General features: G+C 42.8%; 1 protein-coding gene across 20 annotated transcripts in view; it reads left to right on the top strand.

Moving 5' to 3' along the window:
• Positions 1–25,622, top strand: part of cacna1ab (calcium channel, voltage-dependent, P/Q type, alpha 1A subunit, b) — a 178,956-nt gene that overhangs the window by 83,407 nt on the left and 69,927 nt on the right. For 14 of the 20 annotated variants that reach the window (XM_037764557.1, XM_037764562.1, XM_037764566.1 and 11 more), the window contains exons 14-26: positions 350–481; positions 603–675; positions 2,722–2,842; positions 3,066–3,133; positions 3,522–3,628; positions 6,053–6,206; positions 9,634–10,226; positions 10,616–10,923; positions 13,067–13,199; positions 13,352–13,481; positions 15,245–15,304; positions 16,903–17,009; positions 19,185–19,187. In XM_037764557.1, the coding sequence (XP_037620485.1) occupies positions 350–481; positions 603–675; positions 2,722–2,842; positions 3,066–3,133; positions 3,522–3,628; positions 6,053–6,206; positions 9,634–10,226; positions 10,616–10,923; positions 13,067–13,199; positions 13,352–13,481; positions 15,245–15,304; positions 16,903–17,009; positions 19,185–19,187 (1,989 nt within the window). The remainder of the gene's footprint in view (positions 1–349; positions 482–602; positions 676–2,721; positions 2,843–3,065; positions 3,134–3,521; positions 3,629–6,052; positions 6,207–9,633; positions 10,227–10,615; positions 10,924–13,066; positions 13,200–13,351; positions 13,482–15,244; positions 15,305–16,902; positions 17,010–19,184; positions 19,188–25,622) is intronic. The other 6 variants (XM_037764577.1, XM_037764578.1, XM_037764560.1 and 3 more) reach the window with 1 other exon arrangement.

The following is a 25,622-nucleotide window of genomic DNA, read 5'->3' on the forward strand; positions in this document are numbered from 1 at the left end:
CTCTATAAATGGTATATGGTCTTTATATATAGCGTCTTTCTCGTCTTCCGACCGCTCAAAGCGCTTTACACTACATGTCAGCATTCACCAACACATTCATTCACTGATGGCAGAGGCTGCCATGCAAGCTAACACACTCACATACCGTCGGGAGCAATTTGGGGTTCAGTATCTTGCCCAAGGACATCGTCACATTTGACATGCGGACTCGAGGAGCTGGGAATCGAACCACCGATCTCCCGATTAGTGGACCACCTGCTCTACCTCAATAAATTCAACACAATTTGCATAATTGTTTGCAACATTTGTTATCCCTGTGCTCAGTATATGCATCATTAATCCTCCTCAGGTACTGGGCTCCTCTTCGAAACCTGGTGGTTTCTCTGCTAAACTCCATGAAGTCCATCGTCAGTTTGCTGTTCCTCCTCTTCCTCTTCATTGTGGTCTTTGCCTTGCTGGGGATGCAGCTGTTTGGAGGACAGTCAGTATCAAACACAAACTAAAAAACAACTTCTCTGTATTGACTTTATGTTTCTGTTTTTCTTTGTGTTTGTGATCCTGATGTGATTTTCTTCTTTTCTTCTTCTTCTTCTTCTTCTCAGATTCAATTTTGACGATGGAACCCCGCCCACTAACTTTGACACCTTTGCAGCAGCGATCATGACGGTGTTTCAGGTACGAAAGAGGAGAAAAGGTTTTGTGGTTATGTACAAAAATAAATGATGACATCATAAATTAGCCATGTTGTCCACTCTGAGCTAAGGCTGGACAATATGAAGGTATATACAGTATCGTCAAAACGATATAAAAATGTGTGTTTTTATTTTCTATATTGTTTCTATCGCGATATGGGCAAGGCTTATATTTATCTCTTTTTTTCTCTATAATTTCATTTAAAACTGTTGTGTTCATTTTAACATGAGAAAATACTCTATTAGTACTTTTAATTTGTCAAAGTTAACGTGATAACAACGCATTAACGCTAATTTGTTTTAACGGCACTAATATCTTTAATGCATTAACGCAACTTGCGATTTTTAGATTTTAGTGGGCTCAGTTTTAATGCCACTGGCATCATATGAAACTAGAAAAACCTAAAGAATCCATCGGTACCAACTATGTCATACTGCTTTGTTGGGAAGGAGGTTAAATAACGCTCCAAAATTACGCTAAATTTTGGCGAGGAAAAAACTGTTATGTCCATTTTTAAAGGGGTCCCTTGACCTCTGACCTCCAGATGTGTGAATGTAAATGGGTTCTATGGGTACCCACGAGTCTCCCCTTTACAGACATGCCCACTTTATGATAATCACATGCAGTTTGGGGCAAGTCATAGTCAAGTCAGCACACTGACACACTGACAGCTGTTGTTGCCTGTTGGGCTGCAGTTTGACATGTTATAATCTGAGCATATTGTTTTATGCTAAATGCAGTACCTGTGAGGGTTTCTGGATCAATATCTGTCATTGTTTTGTGTTGTTAATTGATTTAAAATAATAAATATATACATACATTTACATAAAGCAGCATATTTGCCCACTCCCATGTTGATAAGAGTATTAAATACTTTAATCTCCCTTTAAGGTACATTTAGAACAGATAAAAATGTGCGATTAATCAGGATTAATTTAAATATTTTAATCGACTGACAGCCCTACTATTTATTAATTGAATTTCCAGAAAACATGCTGTATTGTGATATGTATCGTTACCGAGATATGAAATGACCTATATCATGATAGATGGCCGTGTCGCCCAGCCATAGAGCACAGATTAACTTTTTAAAGTTCTGTAGAACCTGCTATGACTTTCTTTTACATATATAAAGTAGTAGTTTATTCAGCGCCAGGAGAAATGGTTAAATTTGATAAACTCTGAACTATCCCTTTATTTAAATACATACTCAATCTCATATCAAAGTATATCATTAGTTTGGGTTTTATGCTGTATTAATGAAAGTTGAATTTACGCAGCTAAATACATTTTACAGTGTGGTTGAACGTTAGGTTCCAGTGAGTGACTGTATTTTAAAAACAAGACTGTAAGCACACTCGTACACACTCGTACACACTCGTACACACTCGTACACACTCGTACACACTCCTGCGGGACAGCTGAAGCTCTTTTGGAGAGTGAAATTTAATGATGCCCATTGTTGTCGTGTCATCAGTCTGTCAGATGACTTGTTGGGTCCTGACTGCAGTCTGTCTCCATGTTCCTGTGTTCTCTCTGCTCAGATAGAGAAACGGCTTTTGTGAAGAGACGTTTGTGTTTCTTTGTTGTCTCTGAGTGAGTCAGAGTTACAGCTGTGTGCGCGTGCGTGCGAGAAGCTTCATTCAGTTGAATTCTACTCAAAACATTTTCAATTTATTTCAATGTATTTTTTTTCTCATGAATGCTATCGTCAGTAACGCAGCTTCATCTACAACAGATGATATGACGGTTCATTTAGTTTTTATCTGATTCTCATATGAGATTAATTTAGTACATCAGCTGACAGGAAGTAAAAATAGACCTAAACTGTTGCCTAGCAACGCAATTCCGTTGCAATGCATTAAAACGGAGCGTTTCAGACGGAGGGTGAATACAGGTATATTCAGACAGACAGGATGAGGAAAATAAAGTTTTGGGGTTTTTATTGAATCTTTTTTTTGTAAGATTTAATCCTTCATCTTCTTCTCAATAATAAAATCTCTTCCACCTCTCGTGTTGTCTCTGTAGGTCCTGACAGGAGAGGACTGGAACATGGTGATGTACGACGGCATCGAGTCCCAGGGAGGAGTGAACGACAAAGGGATGGTCTTCTCCATCTTCTTCATCGTCCTCACACTCTTCGGCAACTGTATCCTTCCTGCACGCTCACACATATATACACATACACACAACGTACAATATGCATGTATGTAAATATACTAAACAAACAGACACAGATGATGATGAACTCTAGACTCTCTTTTTCCTGTCCAAGACAATTCCACTTCCTCTCTTTCCTTTCCTTTCCTGCGTCCTCCTTCCTCTCCGGTTGTCCTTGCATCAATACTCCTCCTTAACTTCTGCCATCACAGACACTCTGCTTAACGTCTTCTTGGCCATCGCTGTCGACAATCTGGCCAACGCCCAGGAGCTCACCAAGGTACAGCATCAAACCAGAAACCATACAGTACATTCTCCACATCACATATAGTTTAACCTGTGACAGATATCTCCTAAGCCATTTAGTAACAAACAATGAACGCAAATTTATTGGTAAACTGTTGAAAATACCAGGTTATGATTATGCAAAAAAATGTAGTTACAATTTTCCATCTGTCATGTTTGTTATATAATCGTTCATTAGAGTGGAAATCCATTTAGTAAACCAGCTTATCTTGGTTCACTTCCACTTTAAAAAGTGTATCACACATTTTCATTTCATTTTCAAAACCATTCCACAATTATTATTTTATGTTCCGGTGCGTTGAAATTTAAGATTTGATGATTTCTTTGGTGATTGAGATGATTATGTTGTTCTCCTCCAATAGGACGAGGAGCAACAGGAGAGCGCAGCCAATCAGAAGACGGCAATGCAAAAGGCTAAGGAAGTGGCAGAGGTCAGCCCGCTGTCAGCAGCCAACCTCTCCATTGCAGCGTGAGTACACACATACAGTATAATACAATACATACATTGTGCGTACACATACTGTACATGAACACAACATTACCCCAAAGCACACGTGCACACACACTTCTGGACAAAAGTCTGTCGTTCTCACTCTTTTTTGTAACTCACAGAAAGCGCTGTGTCTTTCCTAACATTCATGATTGGCAGGCATTCATGTACACACACACACACACACACACACCATCACACTCTCCCCGCGTTCCCATCCTCTAAAATATGATTAAGCGATTGTTCTCAGAGTGAAAGGAACAGATTCGGGGCTTTGTGAAGCGAAGAAGAGCGAGAGGCGGACAGTCTGTAGAATCTGCTCCTGGCAGCAGAAACGCTGACAATAGGACACATCAAAATGATGCTCCTTTAGAAGTCACCGGACTCCTCAGTTGCTGCGGCGAGCCTTTGATGGCCAGATTAGAAGCTGGTGGTTTTGTGCTTGTCAATTAGATACTAACCTGTCAGTCATAACAGGCAGTGTGGATGATTTCTATAAGTCATACAATCTAAATAACGTGTTTTTAAGCCTGGAGAATAAGCTCTTAAAGCTTCCTATCCATCACAGAACTCAACATGGTGACCCTCCAAATTCTTCTGTCGACAGCTTGGAACCAGTTGGTTTTGGGACTAGTGAAAGATCTGTTAACATTTATCATTCTCATGTTCTTTTTTTGGACTCGCCATCTTCTGTAGCTTTTGGAGACTCGATATTTCTTCTTGACAGACTCTGTCCCCACGCTGCGTTTCCATTTGTTCCTATTCTTTAGGAATAGGGATGCACCTATACTACTATGTTTTCAGAACGAGTACAAGTACAAATACTTACATTTGGGTACTCGCCGATACCGAGTACCGATACCGAGTACCGATACCGAGTACCGATACGAGTACTTCTCTGTGCCAAAAGACCCTCGTTAACAGCCAGCTGGAGGGTGTGAGCGACACACGGCAGGCTGGGGAGTCCCGCATACGAGGCGGTGTGCCGCGACCAGTTCTAGGTCGGCTTAGAAAGGCTCGGGGCGAAGGTGGATCACGGCAGCAGCTTTACAGCGCTAGCCGCACCGTGGACAAAGGGCTCGCTGCGCCCTCTCTCCCCGCCAGGGAGGGGCTCGGCCCACGTAAAAGGCACCAGGGGTCTGCGGTGATGTAGGCAACACACCCGACCCGTCTTGAAACGCGGACCAAGGAGTCTAACGCACGCACGAGTAAGAAGGTGCGAGCAAAACCCCATGGCGCAATGAAAGTGAGGGCCGGCACGCACCGGCTGAGGTGGGATCCCGGCCCAGCGGGGTCGGGCGCACCACCGGCCACAGCTATAACGCCACCAACAACCTCACACTCATCACCAACACACGGTCTGATGGAAACTCGTTAAAGTTACGAAGGCTACGTGTGCGTTGGCGAGCCTCCGGCAATGCTAGAGCTGCTAACGTAGCACAAACACACACGCTGTTGGCCACTCGCTATAGTTCCGCCGGGCAGACACACAGCTGACGACCTGCTAAACTAAACTAAATGTGCGGTGGAGACTTTTACTGGGAAAGTGGCTGCAAGTCCGCGACACTACACGCAGCATCGTGGCTGCTAAGTTAACGCTCCCGGACGCTGAACTGGGGACTCCCGTCAGCGAATATCTGTTGTGCTCCTGCAGCTGGTTCGAGGCACAAATCTTGCCGGTTAACGGTTAATAATCGGTTAACGAGGGTCGGTTATCGGTTAAGACTTTTTTTCAAAATGAGCATCCCTAACAATGAGATATGATGTTGTGTGCGAGAATCCTTAAGGACAATCAGTGACGCAGTCACGTGAGAAAGAACAAAAGCCAAATCTCAAAATCTAAATGAGCATCCTTAGTACACATACTCTGCAGTTGGAAAGCACTACATGCTCAATTTACTCTTTAAGGGACAAGTTCACTCGGTAATACACGAGCTGGTACTGCTACATTTAAAGAGAACATCAGCCATAATGAATAAAAATCTTCAAATATAAGATGAAAACATTTTCCTCTAGTCCTCACAAACAGCGTTAATGAGAGGACAGTGTAATTCAGATTCAATGTGAAAACACTGCATGCTTCTTGTGCTGCTGGTGAGACTGGAGCTCTTTGGATGTCATTGTTCAGTTCTCAGTTCATACCTCCTTCATTCACACCTTCTACTGTTACATGGTCTCACATTGAGATTACAACTTGAGGATACTTTTATAGCTGCTTTTCTACTGAAGTTCTTTCTCTCCTTTTTAATGACGTGCTGTTACTATTCACTGTTGCTGATAGTTTCTCCACAGGAATCTTATCCTCTATCATGTCTTAATACTTTCTCTATCTCACCCTCCTTACCCTCTTTGCCATCTCCATCTCCATCTCCATCTCCATCCTTCCTCCTCTCCTCCCAACAGTAAGGAGCAGCAGAAGAACCACATCAAAGGCAAATCGTCAGTATGGGAGCAGAGGACGAGCGAGATCCGCCGTCAGAACTTGATGACGAGTCGCGAGGCGCTGTATAACGAGCTGGAGCAGGAAGACTGGAAGGTGGGAGGGGAAGGGGAAGAGGTGAGGAAATAAGACACACATATATACACATGTATATGCAGTCTACTCCTGATATATATGGTGAATAATATGAGTGATGATGAATGATATGGTTGGTCATTTTAACCACTTAAAGGGACATTATCATCCCATTATCATCCAGACATGAGACCCACGTCACTTCAAATCATTTCAACGAACTTTAACAGCAACTTTTGGATCCCAACTGAAAAAGTTTTAACTTAAGAAGCGGATGCACATTTGATATTAAATATTAAAAGATATTCTGATATATATAATATATATATACAGTATATATATATATATATATATATATATATCCTAGGGGTGGGAAAAAAATTATTCACCGCTATAAATGAAGCAAATATATTGATTCTGGCATTAAAAAATCTATTTCAAAACAGTTTTATTTAATACCAGAATCAATATATTTGCTTCATTTGAGTCTAAGTGGAGGTAGAAGGAAGTTACTGCTTCTATTGTTGTAGTCTGAGTAACGGGACATCATATCCGTTCCGTATCCGTCAAAAGCAAAACAAACATCAGTGAGCCGAGGTGGAGAAGTTAGCAGAAGTTTACACGTGTGACTACGTCCGGTTTTCAAAATAAGGTGTTAAAGATAGGGTCCACGATGTTGGAAAGCTAGCATCATTTGAAAGCAGCGTCGCCTCAGGAGCTCCGTCTAAACCCCCCCTCTCCCCCATGTAGTTTTTTTACTTCTGTTTTTTACCGTGGTGTCGAATTAGGTATTGAGGATCGTGGGATTTCAATGATATTGGTATCTAACACTAAATTTCTGGTATTGTGACATCCCTAGTTTTACAGCTTCTCCACCTCTCACATTGCTGCAGTGATGTAGAAGCGTACTCCACATCACCGACCGCATCCATGAGTGATGCTGGTTGTGTACACAGAGGAATGTTTCAACAACTAAGAGCAGTTAAACACTGCTGGTGTTAAGTTCCTCTTTAATTACATTTAAGCCAGTCTGTATCTGTATGTAATGTGCAGTGATCTGCAGTGGAAACACCGGACTAACACAAGGCCCTGACCTGCTTTTAAACCACTGTGTATTCTGGGTCACGCTGCACTTCACAGAGGTTTTGATTCCAGGGTGTAATGTCCCTTTAAGCCTGCGATAGAGTGTTGTTATTGCGCTAGCCGCTGCTATATGGGACGGCTTGAAGCTGCGTGCTTGGGAGCGATGCATTATTAAAGTGGGGCATGCAGAGAAATCCAGAGCTGTACCCAAAGAAGGCAGCGGACTCAAAACTGGAGCGGGCCGAAGTGTAAAAAAAAAAAAGGAAATCAAAAAGAAGATGATCAGGAGTCGACTGGTTACGGATCGGCAAACTGTGTATTCACAGCTGGAGCTGTTTGCCATTTTATGGTTCTGAAAAAAAGATTCATGACAATTTGAAATTGTTCACGTAGAGCCAAAACTGGTGGGCTGTTTGCCGACCCGTGTGTATATGTGGCTCGGAAAGGGGGGGGGGGGACGGGGTGGCGTTCTGGGTAAACTGCCTGACTGGAGGTCAGAGTCGACCTTTACTGTGTCCTCTGTGCCAGCGTTGAAGCAAACTGCTACTCCAACCTAATAATGTAAATGCAGTTGTGATGTATGTGTATGAACCTCTGCTGGCTGGAAACTGTCACAGCTATACAGACACAAATATGCATGACGGTCGATGAGGAAATGAGAGTTATGCACCTACACACTGTCATCCATCCTTGCATTGGGGCTTCTTCCAAATATTCCTGCCGTCTGAGGAACCACCTTAACTTAAACCGTATATATTTTTAAATATATATACATGTGACAGTGAGTGAATAACTGGATCTACTAAACAAGAGAAAATGACTTACAGCAACAATTGCTAACACAAAACACAACGTTAGTTAACGTTAGCTAAGCAGTGTTAACTTAAGTGGTGGACACACTGCCCGCATGAGGCTCGCGTGGCGGCTGCGTGGCGTGTTGTTCTTTATTTCGGCGTCCATGTTAACAGGTTAGAATGGACAGACTGCCCGCATGAGACGTGCGTCTCACGCATGAAATCCCTTCATTTGTTAACACGAGGCTTTTATTCTGAAATATGAGCAGTCAGTGCTGTGGAACACGCAGTCACTTTGAGAGCTCCAAGAATTGATAAAGTTTGGGGTTTAAATCAACACTTCCTGCTTTCATTTCAAAATAAAAGCCCTAAAGCGGGTTTTCTTTGCACAGAATTCCTTCATTTGTTAACACAAGGCTTTTATTCTGAAATATGTGCCGGACAGTGATGTGGAACAAGCAGTGACTTGGAAAGCATCATAAATGAATACAGTATGGAGTTTTAATTGTGGATTATTACTATTATTTACTAATTACCACACATTTCTGAACCTTTCTCTGTCTAAAATAAATATAAATTATATTTATCATGAAGTTAAATGGACATTAAAAGGCAAACTCTATGCAGAAAGAAAGGGCTGACAGCAGCAGCAGAAACACAGCAGACAGGCAGCCGACACGCAGCCAACATGCAGCCAACAAGCGTCTAGTGTGAACACCAGACTCTTGCATCACGCAGCCATCACGCGACGCAGACGCCACGCGAGCCTCATGCGGGCAGTGTGCCCACGGCTTTAGCTGACGTTACTTGTTTCACCATGTCAGTCTAACGTCAGGCAGCTGAGAGCTGCTCAAGTTCTTCCCAAGCTCATAGACGTTGTTTTCAAAAGTAATATTACATAGGAAGTTAAGGTAAAAGTAGAAAAGTGTACACTTCTTAGGACAGCTTGCATCCTAACGTGCATATTGTAGAGAGATGCCACCGCAGTAATGCCGACTCGTTTACTTCTGGTATTTCACCGTATTGGTGTCTAGCTACATGGCTCATTCATTTGCATGCAGAGACAGCGTTACATTTTTCACCAATCAAACACGGGTCTTAAAGCATCGATTCCCCCAAATCACCAACAGATATATTGCAATTATTGTGCAGATAAGTTCAGTTTTGTGTGCTCAGGTTTTGAGATAAGCTCTTCTCTGACGTTTCTGCTGCCATCCCAGAAGAATGAAGGTCAATGAGAATTAATTTGAGAGCTCAAAGAGATGAAAAGTTGTATTAGAAAAAGTCAAAAGCATCAATCTGTCCAGAATCAATGTCATGGTTACTGTGGCTGATCCACAGAAGACATTGTAAACCGTTTCCATTGAACATGTGAAGCCATTAACCAAAGTAGTGAGGGCAGTGTTTATTTAAATGTCATTTTTAAACACTTTGAGCATCACAGATTAAATTCCCTTCATTGTATTTGCGTGGCAGCAGATCACCAAAACTGTCATGCATGGCTAGATGAGAATTGATGACACCCTTTAAGACGTATCAGAAGTTTTAGCAGCATCCACTCACCCCATCTGCTACCTCATTACCCCGACCAGGTGTCCTACCCACGGAAAGCACGTGGTGATATGAAGACCCACCTGGACCGGCCACTGGTGGTCAACCCGCAGGACAACCGCAACAACAACACCAACAAGACCCCACCCGGCGAGCTGCCTCTGGACCAGGAGTACCGGCGCCAGGACATCGACAACTGCCGCCGAGCCACCCACCACTACCACTACCACCACCACCACCATCAGAAAGCCGTCGGGCCAGACGGCGGGGAGACGGGCCAGCCGGCGGAGACCCGCATGGAGCGTGGCTTCAGCTGCACGTCTCTGGGCAACGTGGAGGCCCAGCAGGGGGAGGAGCGGCACAGCCACAGGAGCCACCGGGGCCACCGGCACAGGAACAGGGAGGGAAGGGAGGCTCGCAGCGTGTCCCCCCACCACAGCGAGGGGGTGGAGGGCAACAACGAGCACAGGAGGTCCCGGCAGCACCGCAAGGCAGCAAGGGAGGGAGAGGAAGGCAGGAGACACAGATCCAGAGGGACGGAGGGAGAGGGGGAGAAAGGCGAGGAAGGGGAGGGACGTAAGTCGAGACGGCATCGCCACGGCAACCAGGAGAGGAGAGGGCATCGCACCAGAAAGTGAGTGAAAGAAGGGTTTATTTTTACTCTCCCAAATACTGAATCGCAGTTTAGTATAAGACACTTCTTAGCTACGTAGCCAAAAGGTAACCACACACCACAATGTAGGCATACTGACAGCCCAACGCTGCACCTACGTCAAGAAGGGGATCGTATGTTGACGCCAACCAGTAGCATGGAAGAGTTAATAGTCCAAATGCCTCAGAAAGTTAGAAATGGACGTGTTAGCAGGGTATTTTCTGTTGTCTTATAAAGTACAAATTTGACATATTGATGCGGACACAGAACTAGACGATGTGACCCAATCCGCGTTTGATATTTTTGATAAGATGCTCCTTCCATCACTTAATCACTAATCCATCCCTTATCCTCCTCCATCCATCCATCAGGGAGCACCACAGCACCGGGCCCAGCCTCTCCACCACGCGGCCCATACAGCAGTACAACGAGGACCTGGACAACTTCCGCAACAACAGCAAGCTGGCCAGCGCCCACGAACACCCGTACGCCCTCCCGCCGGATCACCCGGACCATCCCGACCACGTCAACAACATGCTGAACAGCCGCGACGCCGACACCCACACCCTGCTCCACAGCATGGACAGCCTGATCCTGACCAGCATGGCCAAACCAGAGTACACAAAGATAGACATGCCACCTGTCTACCCCTACCCCTCCACCAACGCCATCCTGCAAGGTGAGCATCAGGGGGGGATCAGTCATGTGTGGGTATAGACACTATAAAAGGTGCGTCACATTATGAAAGTAGAGAATTGGCTGTTCCGGGGCCCCTTCGAAAAAAAAGAGCATTTCCAAATGTTGACTCAAAAAACAAGTGGTGGTAGAATATCCCATGATGCATTGTGTCATGTGGCTGCAGAAGACTGAAAATGGCTACCAGTGATTAGGGATGCACCGATACCACTTTTTTTCAGACCGAGTACAAGTACTTACATTTGGGTACTCGCCGATACCGAGTACCGATACGAGTACTTCTCTGTGCCAAAAGACCCTCATTAACAGCCAGCTGGAGGGTGTGAGCGACACACGGTAGGCTGGGGAGTCCCGCTTACGAGGCGGTGCGCCGCGACCGGCTCTAGGTCGGCTTGGAAAGGTTCGGGGCGAAGGTGGCTCGCGGCCGCAGCTATACAGCGCTCCCCGCCCGGACCTCCCGGTGAAACTGTCGACCGGGGCAGACTGTCCTCGTGCCGCCAGGGCGGGGCTCGGCCCACGTAAAAGGCGTCAGGGGTCTGCGGCGATGTCAGCAACCCACCCGACCCGTCTTGAAATACGAACCTAGGAGACTAACCCATGTGCGAGTCAGAGGGTGCAAGCAAAACCCCGTGGCGCAATGAAAGTGAGGGCCGGGCGCGCCGCCTGATGTGGGATCCCAGCCCCATGCGGTCTGCCGCACCACCGGCCCGCCTTACCCGCACCGCCAGGGAGGTGGAGCGTGAGCGCGTGCGATAGGACCCAAATGATGGTGACAAGAGGTTAACGTCACTCTGCTGTAAAGTGGTATTGGTGCCGTTGTATCGGAGCCATTTTGCGAGTACGAGTACATGAGCACAGTATCGGACTCGATACCTGATACTGGTATCGGTATCGGTGCATCCCTACTAATGATTTATAAACGTAGGGTTTTCTCTGCAAATAATGATTTGATTCTTAATGTCAAGTATCTTAAGCAAATTGTTACGCAAGGAGACAACAGAAGATAGTTGCCAGTGGTGCAATAACTATGGTAATGTTGATATTTTAGTTTAGGTAAGTCTGATATGAATTTTCCATTTTGGGGTACTAATGATACAAAAGATTAACATCTCAATTAGGCTTGGGTTTATTTACGGTATACCAGGGTATTTAGAAATCCAGATGGTATCATTTTCGATAATAAATACTAGGGGTGTGACGATTCACTCGGCTCACGATACGATACACGATATTGGGTTCACGATCTCGATACGATACGATATTATAACAATAATTTTAACAAAACTTGAATGATGAAAATATATGACTGAAAAAATTGCCTTTTCTTCAAAAGACACAAAATGCAAAACAAAGCTGTTGTTTGCCCTATAAATCAATTTTTTATGGTATCAGTCCTTCCTCCTGTCCTCTGCTGATGTCACTCACTGCTGCAGTTAACGTTAGGGCTAAATACATGACAAACTAACCTAAACAGTCTGACTACACAGCCTACTGCCAGCTTTAGTTTCAGTCTTGTGTAGCCGAGGGTTACGTAACTTAGGTAACTCAACTAAATAACTTACACGTGTTTACAGTTAGCTGTGTGAACATAGCGGCGGAGGATGAGAGACAGCGGACTTCCTAACAGCAACTAGCGTAGCGTCAACTCGTCTTCGGTAGAAAGAAAATAGTTCCTACATGAACCTGCTCACAACAAGATGTGTGGATTATCTTGAGTCATGATTTCTATAAAGAGACATTGCTGTTGAGTCTTTCACTTGTATTTGTTGGGTTCTTTGGCAACCACAAGCCGACAGCCATCTAGTTCCAGTATATCGGAGAGAAGGCAGACATCTCTGCGGCCGATATCTCCAACACTCAGCAACTCACACCAAAACTATTTAGACTGATAAAAAGCACAACAGGTAAAAATATGTATTTTTGTTGTTCGGGTGAACTGCCTTTTTAACGTCGTTGCTTTACTGGCTAACAGTGGTGTAAATCCAGTCTGATTCAGTTCTATTCTGGAAACAACGCTGGCGGATGTGTTTCATGTGTTTACTGTCTCGCTCTGGTGAAGCTGACCTCTTTCTGTCTCTCTGTCTGTCCAATCCTCTTCCTCTGTTTTCACTCTTTGTTTTGCTCAGTGAACAAGAACGCCAACACGGACCAGAAGAAGAGCGAGGAGAAGAAGGAGGAGGAGGACGAGGGAGGAGATGAAGACGGCCCCAAACCCATGCCTCCCTTCAGCTCCTGCTTCATAATGTCCACCACCAACCCGTGAGTATTCATCATGTGTGGGGTCAAACACTGTTGTCCTCCAGTATGTCCTTATTGACGACGTAGAACAGTTATTGAACAGTTTTCTCTCTGGGTATGAAAACCTTTAAACAGTTTTCTTGTGTCAAACCCTGAATGTGTGTTTGCGGCAGGTTTCGGAAGTGCTGTCACTACATCCTGACCCTGAAGTATTTTGAGTTCAGCATCCTGTCTGTCATCGCTATGAGCAGCATCGCCCTCGCTGCAGAAGACCCCGTCTGGCCTGAGTCACCACGGAACAATGTGAGACATCGCTCTATGTGTCTCTATGTCCGCCTGTCAACGTGTGGGCGTCTACATCCTCTTAAAAATAAAATGTCTCCCAAGGATAGAAAGATGAGCAAAATCCTACAGAGGTTGGATTAAAATGAGGTCTTGGTCTTAAAGTAGAGTTAGTTTAGTTTAGGTTAGGACCGTGTTAGTGACGGGGTTAATAATGGTGATAATGATAATGATAATTATGTTTTGGGCAGGATTCTGGAGAAGTTGTACAACAGCGTGTGTGAAAATGTTCAGGATATCGTCTGTACACTAAAAATAAATTCTGAAACTGCCAATTAAACAGGTTATATATAAAGTTTTATAATAATAATTAGGGGTTGGAAATCAAATCAGTTCACCTAGTTATCGTGATTGTTTTTCCTACGATTTTGAAATAGATTTTTTTAATGCCAGAATCGATATATATTTGCTTCATTTGAGTCTTTGCAGAGGTAGAAGGAAGTTACCGCTTTTATTGTTATAGTCTGAGTAACGTGACGTCATATCCGTATCCGTCAACCAAAACAAACCAGCCGGCCGCCGCAAGCTGAAACAGAAAAGTAGAAAAACGGCAAACAAAGCAAAGCAAAAGCAAAATACAAGGCAACATAAAGCCAAACAGTGAGGCCAAACAAAAGCAAGACAAAACTAATGTAACATTTTAACTCAAGTAAAACAGTAAAGATTAAAACAATAAAAAACATATCAATTAAATAAATACAAATTAAAAAAAACAATAAAAAGGCGCTAAAAATGACAACATTTATGTATTGCAGCATCACTTATAGACAATTTTTAACATATATTTTCTTTTAATAATCGTAGTAATTTTCACAGTATTTTATATATAACATCACAGAAGGCATCATGTGGTATTTCTTCAGCTTCATGCTGGATGATAAATGAAAACCAGCTGTTTTGGGTGAAGCAAACTTTGCAAGAAAAATGTTTTGGGACGAGATGTAAACGTGACAGTATAGCGCAGGATGCTTTGTGTAGTGTATAAGAATTAATATTTACACCAGTGCAAAATAGAATAGTAATAAGAGTAAGATACAGTTAGTAAAATACGTAAACTAAAATGGAAAAGTAATATTACGAATAATATTGAAATGTATTATTGCACAATGTTGAAAAAGTAATATTACACATGATATGGTTCTTATTGTTCTCAGTGTCCGATATTTCAGCTGAACTTCCTGCATAAGGGAGAGAAGTTATACAGTCTGATGGCCACAAGTAGAGAAAACTCTATTTAATTCTATTGTTTACCACTCAGTCAAACTACAACAGTCTTCTTTATCATGTTTTCCTTTCGTCCGTGGTGGCCATCCTGCTCATGTTGACTGAGGATAGTTTAACCAAGAAAATAAAAAGGGGAAAACATAAAATAAAAAATAAAATAAAATGGTGAATAATTTTTTTTTTCTTTTATTAAATTATAATAATTAATTTATAATATAACAACTTTTTAATATATTTTATTATTTTTATTATTAATTTATTGTTTTATGTATTTTTATCAAGCAAAGGGACATTAAAAAGTAAAATAGGATATGACTAATAGAGATTGTGAAATGGCAGTTTGAAGATAAAAGAAAACAGGATTAAGATTAGGATTATGCTGTGGTTGGTGTCTGATTGTCTCTTTGTTAATCTCTCCTGCTGTGTTTCATCTTTCTTCTTCTCTCTCTCTCTCTCTAGTATGATAATTATATATCTCACCGTGTTGTGTTGCTCTGCAGGTGCTGCGTTACTTTGACTACGTTTTCACAGGCGTCTTCACATTTGAAATGTTGATCAAGGTAACCGTATCACTGTGTGTGTGCGTGTGCGTTGACTTTGTTTAACACCTTTGTTTTTGTATAATTGTATGATCATGTGTGTCTTGTTGTGTATGTGTGTATGTTAATATTGATGTTGTGAGCCTACGGGTGTATTTTGTATATTAGTGTGTGTGTGTGTGTGTTGTTTAACTTACTGTGTGTGCATCTACTGTATGTATTAGGGGTGACCCGAATAGTCGACGATTCAATCTAAGGAGCCCGATTCCACTGCTAATCTCACAGTCGAATCGTTGCAGTAAAATGTGGTTATGAAACAAAGGATCGTTCCATTCTGGCTATACGGGGGTGCTTAATGTTTGATTTAACATTCTTGGTTTGACCCAATAAATTACGATATATAACCTATTTTGGTATAAATATTAGTCCATTAATAATACCGTTAACACTAGAGTTGGGCCGGTGTAAAAATTGAAAATGACAAAATGAGAATAGCTGGTCCACCTTAAGAGCCCACCTTAAGTGAGCCTGAGCCGTTCTTATTGCTAACTCCGGGGGCCAACCCGCTTCACTTTGATCAGCAGGTGGCAGCAAGACACGGGAACTTGGCTCGGGTCTTGAGGAGTTGTAGGATTTATCTAAACCAGGGGTTTGCAACCTGCGGCTCTGGAGCCACATGGTGCTCTTTAGCTCCTCTCTAGTTGCTCCCAGTGGCTCCAAAGGGAAATGAATAACTGTTTTTTGTTTACATTTTCATTTTTATTTATCATTGTTGTAGGTCTATGGTACGACGGTACGACGGAGTATTAGAGCCAAATTGAGGAAAAATAAATAAATCTGAGATTTTGAGAATAAAGTCATAATATTATAAAGTAGTAATTTTACGTGTTATTTTCTTTTTTTCTCGTAAAGTTATGACTTTATTCTTGTTTTATTACGACTTTTTTTCTCATACTATTATGACTTTATTCTGGAAATCTCAGTTTTTTCTCTCCCTCGATGTGGCCCTAATACTTGCTACCACATTTGCACTTATGCCCTCACTGCATTAGACTTATATACTATATACTTAGACTATAAACTGTGTTACCTTCATCACAATGCTCAAATGTTTTACGGCTCCAGACAGATTTTTTTTTTTGATAGTAAAGGTTGCTGACCCCTGGTCTAAACTGTACACAAACTGCACTGCTACATTCAGCTATAACGTTACTGATAACCGCAAACTCGCTAACGTTACGGGCCGCTTGCAATACTTGCTGACGGAAGCCCGCCTTGTCTCATCAGCCCCAAAAAACACATGAACTTTCTAGTAAACAAACGCAACATGCAACGTTGACAAACATATTTGGTCATAGTTTTCGTTGCCGCAGGGCACTGACCGCGCTGTGGTATCTGACGAGTTGAGCTGGGTGTTTCAGCTCTTTTGTCTGGTGTGGAAAAAATGGTCCATGTCGCAAATGAAAATATGGATCAATGAGCAAAAAAAACAAAAACATGATTTGACGATTTGACCAATCAGATTTGATGTAACTTCTTAGTTGGAGACACCCCTACTACTACTACTGTATGTATGATAGTATGTGTGTGTTGTACTGAGTGTGCTCTGTGTCTTCCAGATGGTGGTGCTGGGCTTGTTTCTCCACCAGGGCTCCTACTTCCGCGACTTGTGGAACATTCTGGACTTTATAGTGGTTAGTGGTGCTCTGGTGGCCTTCGCCTTCACGTAAGTTCCCCCCCCCACCCCACCCTCCTCTTCATCATCTCCATCACACCCACCCACCCAAACACACACACACACACATTCCTCCATCCACAGAAAGACCCTTGTCGCCCAGCCTCGTGCCTCCGATACACCTCCGAGGCAATGCTGATCTTTTTCTCCTATTTCCTTCAGAACTCATCAGGTCATGTCTTTGTCTTTCTACGATCTACACTTCTCACTTCTCTTTTCTTCTTATATTGCTTTCTCCCTTGTTCTTCTTCCTCTTCCTCTCTCTCTGTGCTCTAGTCTTGCCTTGATCTTTTCTTTGTTTATTGTTTTTCTGTCTGTCTTGGTCCTCTCTTTCTGTCATTGTCTCATTATGTCCCTCCCTCCCTGCAGCCTACCCTTTTCTCCATTTTCCATATCTGTCTCCTCATCGGTCATCAACACATCGTATCAGCAGGTCTTTCTCTACGTTTCATCGCCAACCATCATCTGGACAACCGCCCGTGATCCCGAACTAAATCCATTTCCTAATGTTCTGGATGATCATTACCAACCTCTGAAGCTACACTCTAAAAAAGAAAAAAGGGCTTCTTTGCTTTTTCTTGAGGCTGCAATCTTTGGGGAACCTCAGAGTGTACCTTGAGTTTCCTTTGAAACCAGTACTTTCATAAACATCTGAACTAGGGCTGTCAAAGTTAACGCGATAATAATGCAAATTTGTTTTAACGCCACTAATTTCTTTGACGCATTAATGCAACTTGAGATTTTTATGTTGTAGCAGACTCAGTTTTAAACAGGGTTCCCGTGGGGTCTTAAAAAAAGTCTTAAAAAAAGTCTTATAAAGTCTAATATCCAGAATTTAAGGCCTTAAAATGTCTTAAATACAATTTTGGCAGGTCTTAAAAATTCATTAACGTTACTTTCATTTAATAAATGCATTATCTTACTTTTAAATGTTTTGTTTTTCGAGCACACCGTAACAGAACTATAAAACGGAACCAGAATAGCTGTGCTCCCCGGATAGAGTTTATCGGAGCACACCCATTTCACGTGCAGTCAAGGGGAGTGCAGGGTTTTTCCTGCATAGAGAATTACGAGGTGGAGTGACGGTGTTCCCGCTGCTAACGTCTTCGCCACCACAGCAAAAAATTTGCAAGTAATTCAGGGGTTCCAATTTTCTTTCATATCCTTAGCACTTTCTTGCCAGTATGGACGTGAAGTAGGTCTTAAATTGCATTCATAATGGTCCTAAAAAGGTCTTTAAAGCTAGATACTTAGATACTGGTAGCATATGAAACTAAAAAAACGAATCCATTGGTACCAACCATGTCATACTAGCTTGTTGTGAAGGAGGTTAAATAACGCTCCAAACTTACACTAAATTTTGGCGAGGAAAAACTGTCATGTCCATTTTCAAAGGGGTCCTTTGACCTCTGACCTCCAGATATGTGAATGTAAATGGGTTCTATGGGTACCCACGAGTCTCCCCTTTACATACATGCCCACTTTATGATAATCACATGCAGTTTGGGGCAAGTCATAGTCAAGTCAGCACACTGACACACTGACAGCTGTTATTGCCTGTTGGGCTGCAGTTTGCCATGTTATGATTGGAGCATATTGTTTTATGCTAAATGCAGTACCTGTGAGGGTTTCTGGACAATATCTGTCATTGTTTTGTGTTGTTAATGGATTTCCAATAATAAATATATACATACATTTACATAAAGCAGCATATTTGTCCACTCCCATGTTGATAAGAGGATTAAATACTTTAATCTCCCTTTAAGGTTCATTTTGAACAGATAAAAAAATGTGCGATTAATTTGCGATTAATCGCAATTAACTATATAAAATGATTGACAGCCCTAGTCCTACATTTTCGGATAGTTCTTCTGTAGTTCCAAGTGAAGAACCCTAAAGTACTGAGAGTGAAATTAGTTTTTTTTATAGTGTAGCTGCACTGTCTTCATCCACCTTTCACCCCCGATAAAACCCCAAACCTTGCCTGAAACAGTCACCTCCAACTAATCCCAATCATCCTTCCCCTTCACTCTCACTGTACCTAATACAATATAAAAGCACCACATGCTCCTTCTCAACATTTTCTTTTTCCCAATCTCCCTTACTCCTGTTCCCTTGTGTCGCCTATTTGCCAATTCATGCCGCTCTGATATTTCCACAAACCAGGCCGTGAGTCATCCCTTCCTCTTTTCTTGCATCTGACTTTGATCCACCAAAACCGTTGCTTTCCAACACTCCCCCACCAGGCCCCTTCACAGCTTTGGTTCCTGCAGACGCCTTCACCTCCTGACAGATACCTTTCATTACGGCCTCTCCTACTATCTGTCATTACATTTTACGCAGGTTTCCCCACCTCATCCCCCTTACAACCCTCTTAATCCTAACATACAGCAAAGAAAGTGAGAGAACAAGTCATTCTCTGTGAGAAAGAGGAGTTTTACTTGATTCAAAATTCAGTTGTTTCTCCGTTTTGGCTACATTTCATTAATTTGCTCCAACTTCAAGCTGGTCATGCAGAATTTGTACCTCACGGTCAGTCTAGTTCTTCCACTATCCTAGAAAAACAACAACAGCCATGCCAATGTCACAGGGAAGCTGTACTAGAGCCAAATGCTAACTCTAAAGCTGGACATACACTGTGCAATTTTAGCCTCAAGACTCATTTTAGAGTCGGAAGAAATTTCAGCTTCGTCGGGCGTCGTTTGCCATCCAGTGTACGGGGGGGACCGAGGACCGATTAACGCCTCCCGACCGGCTGTCGGACGGCCGACCACAGGCTCTCGCTCAGTTGAAGCAGAGCCACGAGCCGACTCCCCGACGTCAGCGCTTCTTTTCTCCTCTTTTTACAGTAATCCGAGCGTAGCTGTCAAGATAACAATGTAGGCTACAATAGTTACAGCTAGTAAAACGTAGCTAGCTTACCTCCAGTTCTCTGCAAAATGGCCAAGCCGTACTGTCCACGTCTTCCTCGCCACAGTGAGTCCATACAATGTTACGCCGTTGCCTCTTTCTTTTAGACGTTTCAGCAGACAGGATGGCACAGATTTCTGCCTTGTTAGCATCGTGACCCGAACAGACCTCTGCTAGCAAACACACTTTACCTGCCTCGGAGCTTTCAAACCAATCTTTATTGACAAATGTCAACAGCCAGAACGGCACACAGGAGCCGACCGGCCGTGTTTTTTTTCTATTTTACACGTACAGTGTAAACGTTCAGTTTGTGGCTGACGATCGGACCGTACAGTGAGATCACTCAGGTCGTGAGCTTTGGCTTTACATCGCAAACGATCTACTCGTACAGTAGGAGCAGGAAGTATATAACAACATTTCTAAAATCCTACAGTGTATGCCCAGCTTCACATGCTCACAGTGACAATGTGAATACGTTAATGCTTAGCAGCTATAAGCTATTCCAGGGTTGTGATCGATTAGTCTTTTTTGCTTAGGAAGGTTCCTAACCAGGCGACAACCTCCGGTTCTGAAAGATGAAGCCAACGCTGAAGTGCCTTAAACCTGCATTCTCTCTAACAGCCAGCAATCACAATATCCTCTGATTGTATAGAAGTCTATGAGAAAATGAGCCTACTTCTCTCTTGATTTATTACCTCAGTAAACATTGTAAACATGAGTTTATAGTCTCAATCTCTAGTTTCAAGTCTTCTTCAATACAGCATGATGTTCATTTAGTAAATTATGGTCCCATTTAGAGTCAAATAGACCATAAAGCAGGGTATGCTTTAGGGCGTGGCTACCTTGTGATTGACAGGTCGCTACCACGGCGTTGTCATGTTTTCGTCTTACAACTTTAACCCTTTCACAGTGTGTTTTCAGTTCATCAAAGTTAATTGTAACGTTTTAGACACCTAAGAATGTCTTATTCAGCGTTGTACTTAGCTCCACCTTCTCGTGTCACTTTTGGTTGCAAAAAATCAAGATGTCGACGGCCAAAATGTCGATTGTGAGGCTTTAAAACGGCAGTCCACAAACCAATGGGTGACGTCACGATGACTATGTCCACTTCTTATATAGAGTCTATGCATGGGACGTAATTTTTTTGACTATTCGAGTGCATAGTTGCTCCTCAGAACAAGTTGTTCCACATTCTTGCCTTGAATCCCAGTGCTGTATGTTGGGAATAAGCGTCACCCATTGCCTTAGCTTGCCGTTATCCCCACCCATCCCCACCCAACCCCACCCAACCCCAGCCTCCACCCTTGTCTGAATATAACCCCCTATAGTCCCTAATTAACCCTTCTGCCCTTCCAAACTCCACCACACATACCTCTCCAACAACCATTGAAGCCAACATCCTGCCTCCAACCCAACCACCCAAACCCCCCCCCCCCCGCCTCCCGCCTCTTCATCCTCTCCCGTCCTCCGGGCTGGAGGTCCCTGGCGGTCAGTCCGTGGGGGTGAGGGCGCCCCAGACACCTTTAACCCTTTAAGTGCCCAGGCTATCTGTTCGCCCACGGGGGAAGAACACCGCCAAGGCTCATCGCCTCTCGTCCCCCCCCCTCTCTCTCTGTCTGTCTTTTACCCACACACACTGAAACACAAACACACATACTCATCTGTTGTTCTGACCATGTTAACGTACCCCGGAGGCTCAGGTATTTAACTCTCCTTCCTCTGCACGACCCGGGAAGTCAGACTGAACGTGGGAGGGATGGAGGGAGGCATGCTGGGGCAGGGTGTGGTGGTGGGTGGAATGATTTTGTTATTATGCTGAGGCAGTGTATAGACAAATACATATGAATTAAATATGTATGATATATGCAACTGGAGGGTCTGAATGTGCGTTTGAGGAAAAAAAAAAAAAAAAGAAGAGTGAGTGAGAGAGAAAGAAGCTTGTGTGTGCATCCTCCTCAGCTCTGTGGATGTCCAGTGCATGTCTGCCTTGGTGACTGCATGAACCTGAACACAACTTGTGATGCAGTAGACGGCATCACTCAGGACTACGAAGGTCGATGATGTTCGGAGTCAGTCACAGGCAAAGAATGTGCTTAAATATGTCCGTTGAATCTTAGAGCTAATAGAAACTGTCAAAGTGTGTTCAGATTGAATGCAAAGCAACTTCTAGAGGTGGTGCCATCGATTAAAAAGCCAATACATACATGATAGATGCGGATTTGCATGAACTGAGGTTAAAATGTGCAAGTTAATGCTTTCTGAAATCCCTACGCTGTCTTTGGCACCCAAACAAGCCCATTTGTCTCTACTTAACAGTGTGTAGCATTTAGGGGGATTCTATTGGCAGAAATGGAATATAATATTAATAAGTATGTTTTATTTTGTTTGTAATCGCCTGAAAATAAGAATCATTACCTTAGAATGAGCCATTTCTATCTACAGAGGGAGCGAGTCCTATTCACCGTCGTTCTACAGAAGCTCAGAAAGGACAAACAAGGCCTTTCACATTTTGACTCTGGACTTGACTTGTCTCGACTCGGGACTTGCTTGTCTTGACTCTGGACTTGACTTGTCTCGACTCGGGACTTGCTTGTCTTGACTCTGGACTTGCTTGTCTTGACTAGGGACTTGCTTGTCTTGACTCTGGACTTGCCTGTCTTGACTCTGGACTTGCTTGTCTCGACTCGGGACTTGCTTGTCTTGACTTGGGACTTGTCTGTCTTGACTCTGGACTTGCTTATCTTGACTAGGGACTTGCTTGTCTTAACTCTGGACTTGCTTGTCTCGACTCGGGACTTAACTCTGTACTTGCCTGTCTTGACTCAGGACTTGACTCGGGACTTAACTCTCTTTACGCATGACTTGACTCTGGACTTGCCTGACTTGACTCTGGACTTGCTTGTTTTGACTCTGGACTTGCTCGTCTTTACTCAGGACTTGACTCGGGACTTGACTCAGGACTTGCTTGGGACTTGCCTGTCTTGACTCGGGGCTTGACTCTGGTCTTGACTCTGGACTTGACTCTGGACTTGCTTGTTTTGACTCTGGACTTGCTCGTCTTTACTCAGGTCTTGACTCTGGACTTGACTCTGGACTTGCTTGTCTTGACTCAGGAATTGACTTGGGACTTGCCTGTCTTGACTTCGGACTTTACTCTGGACTTGACTCTGGACTTGCTTGTCTTGATTTGGGACTTGCTTGTCTTGACTCAGGACTCGGGGATGCAACACCACCTCCACCACCACTTGTCTCTGTGGACCGAGGACACCCTTCTATAATTAGTGGACAAAGTTAAAAAGCTTTCCACCACTTTATTTTCTCTCAGTGCAGGTCAGTCTCTTGTCCCGTCTGTTTTCCCACAATGCCTTGGGGAAAAAAACAATTAACTTGCATCTCCTATAAAAAGACTAGAGGCAGACACCTCACACTGCAGCACAGCCAGCGGTGTTAATGACTTCACACTCAGTCTGAACACCTCTGTTCTTACCAGCAGATACAAGTTATAGTCGTCTTCTGAATGTCACTGTGTGTTCACACTGTCAGCGACTAGAAGCCTCCGCCGACAACCGCTGACAATCACAAAAGTTGTTCAATAACATCATGTACAGTCATTACAAGTCCTACACACAAACTCATATCATCTTCATTAGACAGTATTGAAACCATGTGGTTGCTCTCAGTGTGAATGCAGAGTTGAACAGTGTTCAAGGGAACCAACGAGCAGGATGGGGAAGGTGCACATACAAGTCTTTAAAGGTGAAGCTTTCAGGAGACAGGTGGTATAAATTTAAAGTGATATATTACTTTGGTTAAACATTTCACAGCCGTGTTCGAAGTTCAAGAGTTGTACTGTTACTATCAGATCTAATATAGCACCACCAACAATAACTGCAAACAAAGATGATATCTAAATATTGTTTTTACATAATTGTGATTTCTCACACACAGTAAAATTATAAATTAAAAGTATTAAGGCGAGACACCCCAGGTAAAAAAAAACATTGTTTTTCATGCACTAATCAAATTTGAGATTTTGCTTCCATAACATGTCTCAAGAAAACATACAAATTACACATTCACCAACAGTTAGCGTTAGATAATGCCTCATTTGCACATTTAAAGGTCCCATATCGTGCTCATTTTCAGGTTCATACATGTATTTTGTGTTTCTACCAGAACATGTTTACATAATGTAATGATAAAAAAATCTTTATTTTCCTCATACTGTCTGTCTGAATATACCTGTATTCACCCTCTGTCTGAAACGCTCCGTTTAGTGCATTCCAACGGAATTGCGTTGCTAGGCAACAGTTTGGGTCCATATTTACTTCCTGTCAGCTAATGTCATTCACATACACTGCAACAGGAAATAAACTGGGACACATTTAGAATGTTCACGTTTAAAACCGTGTAATGATCTAAATATTGTATATTTGTGAAATCACAAATAGACAGAAATCCTAGCGGCTTGTTTCAAACGCACAATTTCTGAATACGGGCTGTGTGTATTTCTCCGTGTATTGAGCGTTTTTAAAATTTAACAGTATTTATATAGCACTTAAACCTACTTTATAATATAAAAGACATGACAAATCTCACTTTTTACAACATGGGACCTTTAAACATAACATTTCAGAAAACTTGTAATACAAAAAATTATTTGCTTAATATAAGTAATCATCTGGGGAAGTTTCATGGTGATATCTATAAGTTCTTTTTTTTATCCTATTCACCTGTAGTGTCTCTATACTATATTATAATAATACATATTTTTAACGGCCGTTTTCTCTAAATGAGATTTTGAAAGCCAGAAATCTCCACTTCAGCAGCTCTTACATCCACCAAACTGTCCAGTTTCATTCCTCTCTATACCCTGAAGGTTTCTACAAAGGGGTTTGTTCATATATCATTCATAGCCTGATTTATACAACATGTTATTCCTAAAAACATGGCGAAAATTGATTTTTCTATGGCGGTTAACAGTATTTATCAGTATAAAAACCGTTGACTCTAACATGTCAACAAATTGAAACCTGACTTTATCCAATGTTCAGATCTCAGTTCTGGAAATGTATGCACATTAGCACATATTTAATAAGATAATGTCTCATTTGCATATTTAAACATACTGTAAAATTTCAGAAAACTTGAAATACAACCAAGAATTGTCTTAATGTAAGTAATAAACTGGGGAAGTTTCATGGTGATATGTTTTAGTTTGTTACCCTCTTCACCTGGGGTGTCTCTCCGTAAAGCAGCACCAGGTTCCCATAAAGACACATAATGATGGTGGACAGATCATGAGCTCCATTAATACGCTGCAAAAAGTGAAGTTGTCGAATCAAAGTTAAATATCACTTTGCAAAAACAAGTATAAAATCACTCCACTGCTGCACCCTCCACAGCATGAAACAAGGATGCCTCCTCCCCTCCTTCACTGGTCCCCTTCCCTCCTCTCTCCTCCCCTCTTCTCTTCCCCCTTCCGCTCCCTTTTAGGATGCTATTCTCGCCATCATCGCCCCCTCACCCTTCGCCTCCTCTCTCCACCATCTCTCTTCCTTTGCCTCCTCCTCGCTCCCACCATCTGCTCCAGGGCTGAGCTACAGTACAGTTTTGCTTTAGGGGCTTCACACACACACACACACACACACACACACACACACACACACACACCTTTGAAATGTCACTTTTGAC

The sequence above is a fragment of the Sebastes umbrosus genome, chromosome 3, assembly GCF_015220745.1.
Source record: "Sebastes umbrosus isolate fSebUmb1 chromosome 3, fSebUmb1.pri, whole genome shotgun sequence".
NCBI classification, from domain to species: Eukaryota; Metazoa; Chordata; class Actinopteri; order Perciformes; family Sebastidae; genus Sebastes; species Sebastes umbrosus.